The sequence below is a fragment of the Loxodonta africana genome, chromosome 4, assembly GCF_030014295.1.
Source record: "Loxodonta africana isolate mLoxAfr1 chromosome 4, mLoxAfr1.hap2, whole genome shotgun sequence".
Taxonomy (NCBI): Eukaryota; Metazoa; Chordata; class Mammalia; order Proboscidea; family Elephantidae; genus Loxodonta; species Loxodonta africana.
The window spans coordinates 5,336,367-5,353,952 of record NC_087345.1 but is presented as its reverse complement, the minus strand read 5'-3'; the positions used below and the strand labels follow the sequence as shown (position 1 = coordinate 5,353,952).

Sequence of the window (17,586 nt, the reverse complement as noted above, 5' to 3'; positions counted from 1 at the left end):
ATTATGGAACAACAACAAGAGACTTAATATATGTATCATGGGAATTCTGGAAGGAGATGAGAGAAAAGGAGAGAAGAATATTTGAAGAAATAATGCCAGAATATTTCCACAGTCTAATGAAGGACATGAATCTACAAATCCAAGAAGTTCAAAGAACCCCAGGCAGGATAAACCCAAAGAGATCTACAGTAAGACACATTTTAGTTAGGCTCTCAAAAATTAAACATAAAGAATCCTGAAAACAGTGAGAGAGAAGGCAACAGTTGCATACCAAGGATCCCCAATAAGATTAAGTGCCAATTGTTCCTCAGAAACATTGGAGGCCAGAAAGCAATGGATTGGTATATTTAAAGTGCTGGAAAAAAAAAAATGTCAACCAAGAATACTACCCAGCAAAACTATCCTTCAAGAATGAAGGTGAAATGAAAACATTCTGGGAATATTTGGTCATCCTAGATGTGATAAACAGAAGCTGAGACAATTCATATCCACCAGACCAGACCTACAAAAAGTACTAACTGGAGTTTTGTAGATGGAAGGGAAAAGATGCTAGAAAGTAATGCAAAGTTATACATAAAAAGAAAGATCCCTAATAAAGGGAAATACATAGGCAAGTATAAGTGCTAGTAATGAGGTATTCATGCTTCATAATTATGTTTTGTCCTTCATGTTTTTTTAATGACAAATATGTAAAAATCAAGGATAAAATTATGTTACAGGATACATGAAATATAAAGACATAATTTGTGGTAACAACAACAAAATGGGGGAGGAATGGTATATATATAGAATTTCTTGTTTTACTGAAGTTGGTACCAACTTACCTAGAATATTATAAATGTGAGCCCGTTAATGTAATTTTCATGGTAACCACTGAGAAAATATATACAAAAGAAATACACAAAAGGAAAGGAGAAGGGAACCAAAATGGCTTACGACAATAAACCAACAAAACACAAAAGCAAGCAGTAATAAAGGACAAAGACATAGAAGGCTTAAGACACACAAAGAACAAATAAAAAAATGGCAGAAGTAAGTAATTTCTTATCAGTAATTACAATGAATGTAAACGGACTAAATGTTACAATCAAAAGGCAGAGAGTGGAAGAATGGATTTAAAAAAAAAGACCTGGCTATATGCTGTTTACAAGAGACACACCTTAAAACCGAGGGCACAAATAGGTTGAAAGTCAAAGGATGGAAAAAATAGTCCATGCAAATAATAAAAGAGAGCTGGGGTGGCAGTGTTAATATCAGACAAAGTAGACTTTAAGACAAAATGGTCAGAAGAGATAAAGATCGACATTATATAGTGATGAAAGTGTCAATTAAGATTTAGCAATCATAAATATATATTCACCCAACATTGGGGCACCTAAATGTATAAAGGAAATACCGATAGAATTTAAGGGAGAAATAGATAGTACAACAAAAATAGTCAGAGACTTCAACACACCACTTTCAATGTTGAACAGAACATCTAGAAAGAATATCAACAAGGAAACAGGGCCTGAATGACACTGTAAACCAACCAGGTTTAACAGACATACATAGAACACTCCAACCAAAAACAACACATATACTTTCTATTCCAGTGGACATGGATTGTTCTTCTCAAGGATGGACCACATTTTAGATCACAAAGCAAGTCTTGATAAATTTAAAAAGACTGAAATCATGCACAGTGTTTTCTCTGACCAGAACAGAGTGAAGCTGAAAGAAATAACACTCCCGCCTCCCCCACCAAAAAAAGGAAAGAAAAAACTTGGAAAATACACAAAAATTTGGAAATTAAACACTTTTAACTACCAGTGGGTCAAGGGAGAAATCACAAATTTCTTAGAGTCAAATGAAAACACAACATACCAAAACGTATGAGATGCAGCAGAAGCAGTACTCAGAGGGAAATATATAGCAAAAAAAAAAAAAAACCAAACCAGTTGCCATTGAGTTAATTTCAACTCATAACAACCCTATAAGAAGAAAGATATGGGATTAACAGCTTAACTCGACAACTCCAGGAGCTAGAAAGAGAAGAGCACACTAAACCTAAATCTACTAGGAGAAATGAAATAACAAAGATCAGAGCATAAATAAAATAAAAAACAGAAAAACAATAGAGAGCATCAGTAAAACTGGAAGTTGGTTCTTTGGAAAGATCAATAAATTAACAAAGGTTTAGCTAGACCAAAAAAGAAAAGAAAAAAAAAAAAGATGCAAATAACCAAAATAAAAATGAAACAAGGGATGTTACAACTGACCTTACAGAAATAAAGAGATTTATGACAGAATATCATGAATAACTGTATGGCAACAAATTGGATAACCTAGATAAAATGGACAAATTCTTAGATGCACACGATCTACCAAAACTAACTCAAGAGAAAATAGAAAGTCTCAACAGACCTGTAACAAGCAAAGAGATCGAATCAGTAATCAAAACTCTCTCAACAAATAAAGTTCTGGACCAGATGTCATCACTGGGGAATTCTACCAAACATTTAGAGAAGAATTGACACCAGTACTGTTTAAAGTCTTCCCCCCCCCAAAAAAAAAGAGAGAGAGAAGGCATTCTGTGAATTTATTCTGTGTAATTCATTCATGTGTAATTCATTCTGTGAAGCAAACATAACCCTGAGACCCAAACCAGACAGAGACACCACAAAAAAAACTACAGGCCAATATCTCTTATGAATATAGATGCAGAAATCATCAGCAAAATACTAGTGGACAGAATCCAACAGTGCATTAGAAGAGTCATATACCATGACCAAGTGATATTTATACCAGGAATGCAGGGATAGTTCAACATTAGAAAATCAATCAATGTAATACATCATATCAATAGAACAAAAGGAAAAAAAAAATCATGCTCATCTCTGTAGATGCAGAAAAAGAGTTTTATAAAATCCAACACCCTTTCTTGGTGAAACCCCTGAAGAAGATTGAAATAAAAGGGAATTCCTCAATATGATTCAGGGCGTATATGAAAAGCCAACAGCCAACATTATACTTAATGGAGAAAAACTGAGAGCTTTCCCCTTGAAATCAGGAACAAGACAAGGGTTCTGACTCTCACCACTTCTATTCAATATTGTTTTAGCAGTCCTAGCCAGAGCAATAAGACAAGAAAAAGAAATAAAAGATATCCATATTAGAAAAGAAGAAGTAAAATTCTTTCCATTTGCGGATGATATGATTCTCTGTATAGAAAATCCCAAAGAACTCATGGGGGGGGGTGGAATCTTCTAGAGCTAATAGAAGAATTTAGCAAAGAGTATTATAAGGTTGACAAACAAAAATCTCTACACACCAGCAATGAGAAATCTGAAAGGGAAATTTGGGAAACAATTCCATTTACAATGACATCTAAGAGAATAAAATACCTAAGAACAAATCTAACCAGGGATGTGAAAGACTTATGCAATGAAAACTATAAAAGACTGCTGAAAGAGATTAAGGAAGACTTAAATAAATGGAAAGATGTTCCATGTTCATTGATTGGAAGACTTAATATTGTTAAGGTGTCAATACTACTCAAAGTGATTTATAGATTCAACTCAGTCCCAGTCAAAATTCCAACAGCCTTCTTTACAGAAATAGAAAAACCAATCCTCAACTTTACATAGAATGGCAGGAGGCCCCAAATAGCTAAAACAATGTTGTAAGAGAAGAACAAAGCAGGAGAACTCACACTTCCTGATTTTAAATCATACTATACAGCTACAGTAATCAAAACGAACTGGTACTGGTATGACAGTAGACACACAGACCAATGGAATAGAACTGAGAGTCCAGAAATAAACCCACACATCTACGGTCAGCTGATTTTTGACAAGGGTGCTAAGGCCATTCGAGGGGAAAAGAAGAGTCTCTTCAATAAATGATGCTGGGAAAATTGGATTTCCACATGCAGAAAAATAAAAGGATGCATGCCACACACTATACACAAAAACAAATTTAAAATGGATTAAAGACCTAAATGTGCAAACTAAAACCATAAAATTCCTAGAAAAACAAGCAAGGACAATGCTGTCAGGCCCAGCCTTCAACAATGGATTATCTGATATAATAACGAAAGCACAAACAGCAAAAGACAAAATAAATAAATGGCACCTCATTAAAATTAAAAAACTTCTTTTCATCAAAAGACTTTACCAAAAAAGCGAAACACAAGCTACCGACCGGGAGAATAACTTAAAAAACCATTTGTCCAACAAGAGCCTAACGACCAAAATATATATAAAACTTCCAACTTTACAAAAAGACAAATGGGAAAGGATTTGAGTAGACAGTTCTCCAAATATTCATTCAAATGGCCATCAAACATATGAAAGGATGTTCAGATGCAAATTGAAACCACAGTGAGATACCATTTCACTCCCACTAGAATAGCTAAGGAGCCCTGTTGGCATAGTGGTTAAGAGCTCAGCTGCTAACCAAAAGGTCAGCAGTTCAAATCCACTAGTTGCTCCTTGGAAATCCCCTGGGGCAGTTCTACTGTGTCCTTTAGGGTCCCTGTAAGTCAGAACTGACTTGACAGCACCTAACAATAACAACAGCAGGACAGCTAAGATACAGAAAACCAGAAAATAATAAATATTGGTGAGAATGTGGGGAAATTGGAACCCTTGTCCATTGCTGGTGGAAATGCAAAGTGGTACAATTGTGGAAAACTGTGTGGCGGTTCCTCAAAAAACTAAAAATAGAACTACCATACCCATTGCTGTTGAGATGATTTCGACCCAATAGAAGTATCATATGACGATGGAATTCCACTCTTAGATATATACCCAACAGACTTGAAAGCCGAGACTTAAAAACAGAGTTGTATATCAGTGTTCACTGAAGCAGTATTCACAATAGCCAGAAGGTGGGAACGGCCTAAATGCCCATCAGCAGATGAATGGATAAACAAAATGTGATACATACGTACAGTGGAATACTACTCAGCCAGCAGGAGAAATGAAGTCTCGATACATACTATGGCATGGATGGAGCTGGAAGACGTTGTGCTGAGCAAAATAAGCCAATCACAAAAGGAGACGTATAGTGTGACCTCGCTTACATAAAAAGACAAGAAAACACAAATGTATAGAGACCAAAGTTCATTAGTGGTTATCGAGGGTGTGAGGGAGGGGGAAAAGAGGGGTGAATGGGGACAGGAAGTCTCATTGATTAAGGGTAAGGTGGCCAACAATAAGATGTACACCTGTAAAAAGTTGAATTGGTAAAATTTGTGTGATACATTTACAAGAACAAAAAAATAGAGTAGCTGCTGAGGCTGCTTTTGTACAACCAAACACCTCATGGGATTTGGTTCATTGGTTTGGAGGTTTAGGGTGATGGTTTCACGGAACATCCCAGTTAACTGGCCTAATAATGTGCTTAGTGCTTCTGTTTTACCTCCTAGGTCGATGTGTAGTGCCTGGGTCTTAAAAGCTTGCAAGCGGCCATCCAGGGAACAATGTTGTTGGCCTCTGTTCACCTAGAGCAACAGAGGAAGGAGAGTTAGGAATAGGAGGAGGAAGTGGACTGTGTGGCTCACTGCCTCCACGTACAACTGCCTCCTTTCCGTGAAGAACCGAATGGCACCTGGCTGTCGTTACTGAACATTTTTTTTTTAAGTTTTAAAGAAGTTATGAAATACTAAGGCATATGAAAACATATAAAGAAATTTTGTCTTTTATATTATTCCACTAAGAATATACAAAAAAGTAGAGCATTCTAAACTCATTTGATGGAAATCTTTGTTCGTATGATTATGTGATTAACGACACAATTCATTTTTTTTGTTTGTCTCTAATTTTTATGGATTGCTTTATTTATTTATTTAATTCTACTTTTTTGAATATGTAAAGCATTTTTATGATTCAGAGTCAAACTATAGAACAAGGTATATTCGAGGAAGCCTAACTCCACCCTTCTCTCCTCTCCATCCCTCTCTTCTGCTATAACTTGTCATTTTTATTAGTTTTTCATTTGTCTGTCCAGTGATTTTTTTAAGTAATTTTTATTGTGCTTTAAGTGAAAGTTTACAAATCAAGCAGTCTCTCACACAAAAACCCATATACACCTTGCTACATAATCCCAGTTACTCTCCCGCTAATGAGACAGCCTGCTCCCTCCCTCCACTCTCTTTTCGTGTCCATTTCAGCGGCTTCTAACCCCTCCGCCCTCTCATCTCCCCTCCAGGCAGGAGATGCCAACATAGTCTCAACTGTCTGCCTGACCCAAGAAGCTCACTCCTCACCAGCGTCCCTCTCCAACCCATTGTCCAGTCCAATCCATGTCTGAAGAGATGGCTTTGGGAATGGTTCCTGTCCTGGGCCAACAGAAGGTCTGGGGGCCGTGACCACCGGGGTCCTTCCAGTCTTGGTCAGTCCATTAAGTCTGGTCTTATGAGAATTTGGGGTCTACATACCACTGCTCTCCTGCTCTCTCAGGGGTTCTCTGTTGTGTTCCCTGTCAGGGGTGTCAGACACGGTTGTAGCCGGGCACCATCTAGTTCTTCTGGTCTCAAGATGATGTAGTCTCTGGTTCATGTGGCCCTTTCTGTCTCTTGGGCTTGTAATTACATTGTGTCCTTGGTGTTCTTCATTCTCCTTTGATCCAGGTGGGTTGAGACTCATTGATGCATCTTGGATGGCCGCTTACTAGCATTTAAGACCGAGATACTACTCTTCAAAGTGGGATGCAGAATCTTTTCTTAATAGATTTTATTATGCCAATTGACTTAGATGTCCCCTGAAAACATGATCCCCAAACCCCTGGCCCTACTATGCTGTCCTTCAAAGCATTCAGTTTATTCAGGACACTTCTTTGCTTTTGGCTTAGTCCCGTTGTACTGACCTCCCTTGTATTGTGTGTTGTCTTTCCCTTCACCTAAAGTAGTTCTTATCTACTACCTAATTAGTGAATATCCCTCTCCCATCCTCCCTCCCCCCTCTCATAACCACAAAAGAGTGTTTCTTCTCAGTTTAAACTATTTTTCAAGTTCTTATAATAGTGGTCTTATACAATATTTGTCCTTTTGCAACTGACTGATTTCACTCAGCATAATGCCTTCCAGGTTCCTCTATGTTGTGAAATGTTTCACAGATTCCTCACTGTTCTTTATTGATGCATAGTATTCCATTGTGTGAATATATCGTAATTTATTTATTCTCTCATCCGTTGGTGAGCACCTTGGTTGCTTCCATCTTTTTGCTATTGTAAACAGTGCTGCAGTAAACATGGGAGTGCATATATCTGTTCGTGAAAAGACTCTTATTTCTCTAGGATATATTCCGAGGAGTGGGATTGCTGGGTCATATGGTAGTTCTATTTCTAGCTTTCTAAGGAAGCGCCAAATCGATTTCCAAAGTGGTTGTACCATTTGACATTCCCACCAGCAGTGTAGAAGTGTTCCAATCTCTCCACAGCCTCTCCAACATTTATTCTTTTGTGTTTTTTGGATTAATGCCAGCCTTGTTGGAGTGAGATGAAATCTCATTGTAGTTTTGATTTGCATTTCTCTAATGGCTAATGATCGAGAGCATTTCCTCATGTAACTGTTAGCTACCTGAATGTCTTCTTTAGTGAAGTGTCTATTCATATCTTTTGCTCATTTTTTAATTGGGTTATTTGTCTTTTTGTGGTTGAGTTTTTGCAGTATCATGTAGATTTTAGAGATCAGGCGCTGATCAGAAATGTCATAGCTAAAAACTTTTTCCCAGTCTGTAGGTAGTCTTTTTACTCTTTTGGTGAAGTCTTTAGATGAGCATAGGTGTTTGATTTTTAGGAGCTCCCAGTTATCTAGTTTTTCTTCTGCATTCTTCATAATGTTTTGTATACTGTTTATGCCACGTATTAGGGCTCCTAATGTTGTCCCTATTTTTTCTTTCATGATCTTTATCATTTTAGATTTTGTATTTAGGTCTTTGATCCATTTTGAGCTCATTTTTGTGCATGGAGTGAGGTATGGGACTTGTTTCATTTTTTTTGCATATGAATATCCAGGTATGTCAGCACCATTTGTTAAAAAGACTGCGTTTTCCCCATTTAACTGTTTTGGGGCCTTTGTCAAATATCAACAGCTCATATGTAGACGGATTTATGTCTAGATTCTCAATTCTGTTCCATTGGTCTATGTATCTGTTGTTGCACCAATACCAGGCTGTTTTGACTGCTGTGGCAGTATAATAGTTTCTAAAATCAGGTAAAGTAAGGCCTCCCACTTTGTTCTTTTTCAGTAATGCCTTACTTGTCCGGAGCCTCTTTCCCTCCCGTATGAAGTTGGTGATTTGTTTCTCCATCTCATTAAAGAATGTCATTGGGATTTGGATCAGAATTGCGTTAAATGTATAGATCGCTTTTGGTAGAATAGACATCTTTATAATGTTAAGTCTTCCTATCCACGAGCAAGGTATGTTCTTCCACTTATGTAAGTCTCTTTTGGTTTCTTGCAGAAGTGTACTGCAGTTTTCTTTGTATAAGTCTTTTACATCTCTGGTAAGATTTATTCCTAAGTATTTTATCTTCTTGGGGGCTACTATGAATGGCATTGATTTGGTGATTTCCTCTTCGATGTTCTTTTTGTTGGTGTAGAGAAATCGAACTGATTTTTGTGTGTTTATCTTGTATCCCGATACTCTGCTGAACTCTTCTATAGTTTCAGTAGTTTTCTTGAGGATTCCTTAGGGTTTTCTGTGTATGAGGTCATGTCATCTGCAAATAGAGATAATTTCACTTCTTCCTTGCCAATCTGGATGTCCCTTATTTCTATATCTAGCCTAATTGCTCTGGCTAGGACCTCCAACACAATGTTAAATCCATCCCCAGTGATAAAGGGCATCCTTATCTGGTTCTCGATCTCTGTGGGAATGCTTTCAGGCTCTCTCCATTTAGGATGATGTTGGCTGTTGGCTTTGTATAAATGCCCTTTATTATGTTTAGGAATTTTCCTTCTATTCCTATTTTGCTGAGAGTTTTTATCATGAATGGATGTTGAACTTTGTCAAATGCCTTTTCTGTACCAATTGATAAAATCATGTGATTCTTGTCTTTTATTTATGTGATGGAATACATTAATTGTTTTTCTAATGTTGAACCATCCCTGCGTACCTGGTATGAATCCCACTTGGTCAGGGTGAAATTATTTTTTTGTTATGTTGTCAAATTCTGTTGGCTAGAATTTTGTTGAAGATTTTTACATCTACTTTCATGAGGGATATAGGTTTATAATTTTCTTTTCTTGTGGTGTCTTTACCTAGTTTTGGTATCTGGGATATGGTGGCTTTATAGAATGAGTTTGGTAGCATTCTGTCCTTTTCCATGTTCAGAAATGCCTTTAGTAGTAGTGGTGCTAACTCTTCTCTGAAAGTTTGGTAGAGCTCTGCAATGAAGCCGGCTGGCCCAGGGCTTTTTTTTTGTTGGGTGTTTTTTGGTTACCTTTTCAATCTGTTCTTTTGTCATGGGTCTATTTAGTTGTTCTACCTCTGTTTGTGTTAGTTTAGGTAGGTAGTATGTTTCTAGGTATTCATCCATTTCTTATAGGTTTTCAAATGTGTTAGAGTACAATTTTTAATAGTAATCTAATATGATTCTTTTAATTTTGGTTGGGTCTGTTGTAATATTGCCCCTCTCATTTCTTATTCAGGTTACTTGCTTCCTCTCCTGTTTTTGTTTTGTCAGTTTGGCCAGTGGTTTATCAATTTTGTTGATTTTTTTCAAAGAACCAGCTTTTGGTATTGTTAATTCTTTTAATTGTTTTCTATTTCATTTAGTTCTGCTCTGATTTTTATTATTTGTTTTCTTCTGGTGCCTGTGGGTTTCTTTTGTTGCTCTCTTTCTATTTGTTGAAGTTGTAGGGATAATTCTTTGATTTTGGCCCTTTCTTCTTTTTGGATGTGTGCATTTATTGATATAAATTGGCCTCTGAGCACCGCTTTTGCTGTGTCCCAAAGGTTCTGATAGGAAGTGTTTTCATTCTCATTGGATTCTATGAACTTCTTTACTCCATCCTTAATGTCTTCTATAATCGAGTCTTTTTTGAGCAGGGTATTGTTCAGTTTCCAAGTGTTTGATTTCTTTTCCCTGCTTTTCCTGTTATTGATTTCCACTTTTATGGCCTTATGGTCAGAGAAGATGCTTTGTAATATTTCAGTGTTTTGGATTCTGCTAAAGCTTGCTTTATGACCTAATATGTGGTCTATTCTAGAGAATATTCCGTGTGCACTAGAAAAGAAAGTATACTTGGTTGGTGTTGGGTAAAGTGTTCCGTATATGTCTATGAGGTCAAGTTGGTTGATTGTGACATTTAGATCTTCTGTGTCTTTATTGAGCTTTTTTCTGGATGTCCTGTCCTTCACTGAAAGTGGTGAATTGAAGTCTCCTATTATTATTGTGGAGCTGTCTATCTCACTTAACAATGCTGATAGAGTTTGTTTTATGTATCTTGCAGTCTTGTCATTGGGTGCATAAATATTTAATATGGTTATATCTTCTTGGTGTATTGTCCCTTTAATCATTATATAGTGTCCTTCGTTATCCTTTCTGATGGATTTAACTTTAAAGTCTATTTTGTCAGAAATTAATATTACCACTCCTGCTCATTTTTGCTTGTTGTTTGCCTGAAATATTTTTTTCCATCCTTTGAGTTTTAGTTTGTTTGTGTCTCTAAGTCTAAGTTGTGTCTCTTGTAGTCAGCATATAGATGGATCTTGTTTTTTAATCCATTCTGCTACTCTCTGTCTCTTTATTGGTGCATTTAGTCAATTTACATTCAGCGTAATTATAGATGGGTATGAATTTAGTGCTGTCATTTTGGTGTCTTTTTGTGTGTGTTGTTGACAGTTTCTTTTTCTCACTTGATTTTATGTGCTGAGTAGATTTTCTTTATATATTGTCCTTTCCTCATGTTTGATGTTGTTGATTTTGTTTCTGCTGAGTGTTTATTTTTTTCCTTGTGTTTTATTTTAATGAATAGGATAGCTTTTCTCCTTTGTGTTTACCTTATTATTTACCCCTATTTTTCTAAACTGAAAGCTAACTTTTATTTCTTTGTATCGCCACGTCTTCCTCTCCATATGGAAGGTATATGATTACATCTCTTAGTCTCTCTTTATTATTTTAATGTTGTCCTCTTTTATATAATAACATCACTTTTACCGTGTTTTGAGCTTTTTTATTATTATTGTTTTTATAATCTGGCTTTGTTTTTTTTGGATTTCCCTGTCTGGGTTGACTTCTGGTTGCTCTGCCCAGTGTTCTAGTCTTGGGTTGATACCTGATATTGATTTTCTAACCAAGGAACTCCTTTTAGTATTTGTTGTAGTTTTGGTTTGGTTTTTACAAATTCCCTAAACTTGTGTTTGTCTGGAAATGTCTGAATTTCACCTTCATATTTAAGAGATAGTTTTGCTGGATATATGATTCTTGGCAGGCAATTTTTTTTTCCTTCAGTTTTTTAAATATGTCATTCCATTGCCTTCTTGCGTGCATGGTTTCTGCCAAGTAGTCCGAGCTTATTCTTATTGGCTCTCCTTTGTAGGTGACTTTTCATTCATCTCTTGCTGCTCTTACAATTCTGTCTATCTTTGGTTAGAGTAAATTTGATTATAGTGTGTCTTGGTGACTTTCTTTTAAGATCTGCCTTATGTGGAGTTCGATGAGCATCTTGGATAGATATCTTCTCATGTTTCATGATATCAGGGAAGTTTTCTGCCAGGAAATCTTCAACAATTCTCTTTATATTTTCTGTTATCCCTCCCTCTTCTCATACTCCAATCATTCGTAGGTTATTTCTTTTGATAGAGTCCCACATGATTCTTAAGGTTTCCTCATTTTTTTTAAGTCTTTTATCTGATTTTTCTTCAAATATATTAGTGCCAAGTGATTTATCTTCGAGTTCAGAAATTCTAGCTTCTACGTGCTGAATTCTGCTCCTCTGACTTTCTATTGAGTTGTCTACTTCTGTAATTTTATTGTTAATTTTCTGAATTTCTGATTGCTGTCCACGGATTTTTCCAGCTTATTAAACTTTTCGTTATGTTCCTGAATAATCTTTCTAATTTCTTCAATTGCTTTATCTGTGTGTTCCTTGGCTTGGTCTGTGTATTACCTCATTTCCTTCTTGATGTCTTGAAGGGTTCTGTATATTCAACTTTTATATTCTGCATCTGGTAATTCCAGGAATGCACTTTCGTCTAGAAGATTCCTGGATTCTTTGTTTTAACAGCTTGTTGAGGTGACCATGGTCTGTTTCTTTATGTGACTTGATATTGAGTGTTGTCCCTGAGCCATCTATAAGTTATTGTATTAGTTTATGCTTGCTTACTATGTCATAGCATCTTGCTTTGTTTTGTATTGATATGCCCAAATGGGTTGCTTGAATGAGCTAGCTTGATTATTTTTGCCTTTGGTGCTCTGATGTCCTGTCCCCAGATGGGTAGATCTGTTTTCAGGTATGTCAGTCTAGGAGTCCATTCACTTTTTTTGTATGAATTCAGCTCAGGTTTCCAGGTAGCTGATCATCAAGTGTGTGGTACAGGCTCTGTCGTATAGTCTTAGAGGGTCGGGGTGATTCGTGTACGTACTGGTATCTGATTGCTGCTGGTGGTCACGCTCTGAAGAAGGCAGGGGGCTGAGAATCGAACCCTGAGTGTCTCTGAGGAAAGCACGTCCCTGTTCCCTAGAGCATGCAGGTGGTTGGCTTCTGCAGATGTACCGTGGGCACCCAAAGTTTTTGGTTGTAAGGACTGGGAGGTACCAGTTATCCTTGGACCCTTGTCGTGGGTGCCTGGGTGACCTGAGTGGAGCTACCAGTCTTTAGGTCCCTGATGTGGGTAGGTGAGGACCTTGTTTAATAGGCAAGGCAATGTCAAACATCGAACACCCACCTTTCCACCACACAGCTCAAACGGTTGGAGTCTGCCAACAAGGGCCTATTCTCCCGAAATAGGCTCACACAGGTCCATGCAGAGGGGAACAGTGCTCAAAATCCGTGGACCGTTTATGCCTGGACAGGAGCCTCATCTGTCCTGAGCTCCTCCGGTTACTGGAGCTAGCAAATTATCTTTTCCCCCAGTTGCAAATTTTTTCCTTCCCCACGGCTGGAAGGATGGCTCTAGGTGCTCAAGAGTGCCTATCTCAGGCCCAGGGAATTCAGCTGCTGAAGCCAGCTTGGGGGCAGGGGGATGCAGTTAAATATATACAAGTATTTAGCTTTTGCCGATAGCGCCGTTCTTCTCTGGTTCCAGAGGTGTGAGTAGGCTGTGTGGCTGGCTGCTTCTCCCTGAGGAAACTCCGGCTGAACGCTAGTACCAGCCCGCTGCCCCCGGTCCGGGAATGGTGCCTGAGGGCTCCCTGTGATTCAGGTGCAGTAACACCTCTCTGTGTCTGAATGGTCTCTTCCTCCCCTTGCTCCTCAGTTCATTTTCTAAGCTTTCCTTTGAATCTCAGGGCTACCAGCTTATGACAAATATACTCATTTCACTTGTTTTTTTGGGTATTTGTTGTAAAGAGGGCTCGCCGGGACTGTCTTTCTATTCCGCCATCTTAGCTCTGCCTCTCCCCAATCATTACTGAATATTTTGTTCGAAGATTTCTTGGAAGAATCCTGATTGAAATAGGAAAACGGAAAACGGAACATCAAATTCTCATAAACTCTAGACATTCTGGAGCCATGACAGGCGGAGGATCCCCTGAAACTATTACCCTGTGATAATCTTTAAACCTTAAGGGAAAAATAGTCCCTGAAGCTGTTTTAAAACTGAATTGTAGTTTAGCTTAACTGGTAAAAGAAAATTCTGCCTTGAGCATTGTGCTCTTTTAAGGACTATCTATATGGTATCAAATTGACACAGGAACTCGAAAGATTAGATCGGAACCTTAGGGGGCTGTGAGTTTATGTTAATGATGGAAGAACAACTCAGAAAAGGAGGGTGAGGATGTTTGTACTACTCGAAGAATGTTATCAGTGTCACTAAATTGTATCTACAGAAACTGTTGAATTGATGTATGTTTTGCTGTTCACTTTAACAATAACAAAATAAATAAAATTTAGGGAAAAGGAACAGAGTCACTAACCCATCTTCTTGTGGTGAGGAGTGGCCAATGAATTTCTTAAAAGCACTTTTAAGTAGTTTCCTGCTTTGAGTAATGCTGAACCCTTCTCTTTGGCCTCAAAACCTTTAGTGACAATCTGTTGCGTAGACACGAATGTGCCTGAGTGAAGAAAAAGGGCTGTAGCCATAGTGAAATCCATGTCGGAAGGAGGGTGGCAGTGCCTTGAGACTATATTGTGAATGAGAAGCAATGATCCATCTTGACAGAGGTAAGCCAGCTGGTGACATACCCCAGGGGAACCCATTGCAATCTTTTGGGATATCTTAGACACTGAGAGATTGAGGCACTTAATTTGGAATTAAAGACGAACTTCCAGTCGTGGTGCACTATGTAATTCCATCCATGTTTCCCACCAAACAGCTAGAATAGCTGGATAAAATTTTTTAAGAAAGGCAACAAACGGCCAAAAGAAGAAAACAACTTTCTTAAAAGCGTTGATGAGCTAACAAGACAACAAGGACTACCTGGGTAAGAATCAAGGAGAAGGCCAGAACCTAGAGAGATAAGCCCAGCGCTAAAAACCACGGGTGTTCCGAGGGCATTTGCACATTCGGAATAAATAACCCCAAAGGGAGCTGCAGTTTTGATACGTAAGATAGGGAGGCTGAGAAGTGCCTATACAGTTTCCGAGACCCAGAAGAGTGATCAAACCAAGACACCAAACCCGTTGCTGTCAGCTCGATTCCAACTCATAGCGGCCCTATAGGACAGAGTAGAACTGCCCTATGGGGTTTCCAAGGAGCGGCTGGTGGATTCGAGCTGCTGACCTTTTGGTTATCAGCCGAGCTCTTAACCACTGCACCACCAGGGCTTTTAGAAGAGTGACACATCAGGATAAACTAGAAGTGAAACAGTCCTCATGGTCTTGGAATCTAGGTTTGAGTCACCTGGGGGACCGGGGTTGTTTGAATCTCAAAATGACTCTATACTGGAGTACCTCAGAATGCTTGGGAGAAGCAAAATGAAATCTTTCTGGAGAAAGGTACCAGAACTCAGATTATTCTTACAAATGTTTTTCAAATATAGTGGCTTGCACATAGTCAAAGATTATCCCACATCTTCAAGACTTACTAGGTGAGAACAAATAGAAATAACAGACAACAGAAAAAGATAATCCACAGAAATACATGAGATTTTGTCATCATCGGGCACATACCATAAAACCGTTACTTTTATTGTGCGTGAAGAGATAAAGGCAAAGTTTGAAGATGTGTGCAGGGGAATAGGAAACTCTACAATTTTGCATAACCAAAACCAAAAACCAAGCCCAGTGCTGTCGAGTCAATTTCAACTGTTAGCGACCCTATAGGACAGAGTAGAACTGCCCTATAGAGTTTCCAGTGAGCGCCTGGTGGATTTGAACTGCTGACCCTTTGGTTAGCAGCTGTAGCACTTAACCACAACATCACCAGGGTTTCCAATTTTGCATAAGAGATTGGAAAAATTACCAAATAGAACTTCTGGAATTGGAAAATATGATAATAAAAATCGAGAATTCAGTGAATGAATTAACAGATTTGACATATCTAATGAGAAAATTAAGGAACCCCAGGATAGATTGGAAGAAAATAGCCATAATAAAGCATGAAGAGATAAGAATGTGGACAATACAGAAGGTAAGACGTTCAGAAGATATAGTGAGAAAGCCGTATGTGTATTTAATTGGAATCATAGAAGAATGAGCAAGAATACAGAGAGATAATGACTGAGATTTTCCAAACTGCTGAAATACGTGAATTCAATGATTCAAATGTCCAACGAATCCTGAGCAGTATTAACAAAGAGACAACAACGGCACATTTTAGAAAAACTTAAGAATACTAAAGACAAAGAGAAAGTCTTCAAAGCAGCTGGAGAAGGAAGATTATTTTCTAACCCTGGCTGTTTATTTGAGAACTGACTTCTCAACAGAAGTATAAGAAGTTTTCTTTATTGTGCTGGAAGGTTATAACAGATAACCTAGTGTCTACTCCAGTAGAATTATCCTTCAAGAATGAATTTGAAGTTCCAGGTTCCTATAAGAATCAGAGGCCACCTAGATCTGAATTGTTTCACACAGCCTCCAAAAAATGGTAAACATCAAGAAGTAAAGCAAATAAAACCACATATGACCTCCCCTTACAGCATAACTAGGAGACAGCAATTACTGTGAACTTCAAATCTCCTGTAACTAGGGAAGTGAACATCCATATCCAGCAGACCTTCATTTAAAGCTTATACCAGTGCGGAGAGTCAGGCAGTCAGTGTAGAGAATGTGTGAAAGAGGAGTGGTATACGGAGCCTAGGAAGGATCCCAAACCTGATAAAATCACCATCAGGAAGACAGAATCCCAGCCGGAATGGGACAGTACTGAGAATAGGCCTGAGATCTGCTAGATCAAAATACTGGCTAGCGGGAAATCAGAAAGAAGAGATTTGAATGCACCCAGAGTCCTAGGCAGTAATCTCAGGAAGCCACTGATTCTGGCGAAGAGTGGGGCAATTTGGAAGGGGAGGTGCCCCTTGGAGGCTTGGTGGTGAATGGCCCTGAAAAAACAAGAGAATTCATAAATAACTCCCTCCCCCCGAAAGAACATCATGACTAAATGGTACTTTAGTAACAGAGGATGGCATTCGTGAACTAAGAATTCTGACTATAGTCCAAACCCTCATCCCTATATTCATGTAACTGTCTTGGCTGGTTCAGAGGAAATTATGTTATTAAGAAAAAATGAAGAATAACAGAAAGCACAAGGGGACATCGTAGAAAGCTACTGTAAGATGAAAACAAAAAATGAGAATTACAGCATTTTAGCTGATGAGAATTTCTCCCAAAACCCACCAGAAGCAGAAGAAAATTGTAACTGAACCCTAAGTGGATGAAAGATCCTTAAACAAGCATTTGCAGACATGGAAAAAAAAAAAAAAAGAAAAAAGCTTCAAACCAGAAATTTAAAAACTCAGAAACAAATAAAATTAGAAAAATGTGTAATGAGAGGTAACCAAGCTCAGGAAAGAAATGGAAGAAAAGCTCCAAATTATAATAGAAATGAAGATGAATTTACAAAGTGTCCAAGGGAGAATAGATTTAACTGAAAATTTAATAAAGGATATTGAAGAAAGGTATGAAGACATCTAAGAGAACAAAAAAGAAATAGAAATGAGCAGAGAGTAAGCAATTGACATAGAGGCAGTCCCGGATTACGAACAAGTTCTGTTCCTAAGTCTGTCCTTAAGTCAGATTTGTGGGTAAATGGGAACAGTGAGGTACAGTTCATGTGGAATGTCAGCTAGTCGGATGTCTTAGTATACAGTGTACCTTTCTGTGCATAAAAAACATTAAAGAAACACTTCAGATACATTAAAACACCTTTAACATAGTAATACAGAAGTGATAACGTTTTGATGCGCGTCACGTGAGCCAGTCGGACACTGCAGGGGGGCGGCAGCTGCAGCAGAGAGGTGCGGGTGGCCGGGGGATTCCTAGCTCTTGGCTTA

General features: G+C 38.1%; 1 protein-coding gene across 18 annotated transcripts in view; it reads left to right on the top strand.

Annotated features, from left to right (window-relative positions):
* Window positions 1-17,586, top strand: part of TBC1D22A (TBC1 domain family member 22A) — a 465,294-nt gene that overhangs the window by 293,453 nt on the left and 154,255 nt on the right. Inside the window, exon 12 of one of the 18 annotated variants that reach the window (XM_064283342.1) lies at window positions 6,196-7,566. The exons of 16 other annotated variants lie outside the window; for them this stretch is intronic. In XM_064283342.1, the coding sequence (XP_064139412.1) occupies window positions 6,196-6,533 (338 nt within the window). In that variant the 3' untranslated portion in view covers window positions 6,534-7,566. Of the gene's footprint in view, window positions 1-5,413; window positions 5,710-6,195; window positions 7,567-17,586 lie in introns of those variants that run through there. One more of the 18 variants, XM_064283352.1, reaches the window with a different exon arrangement.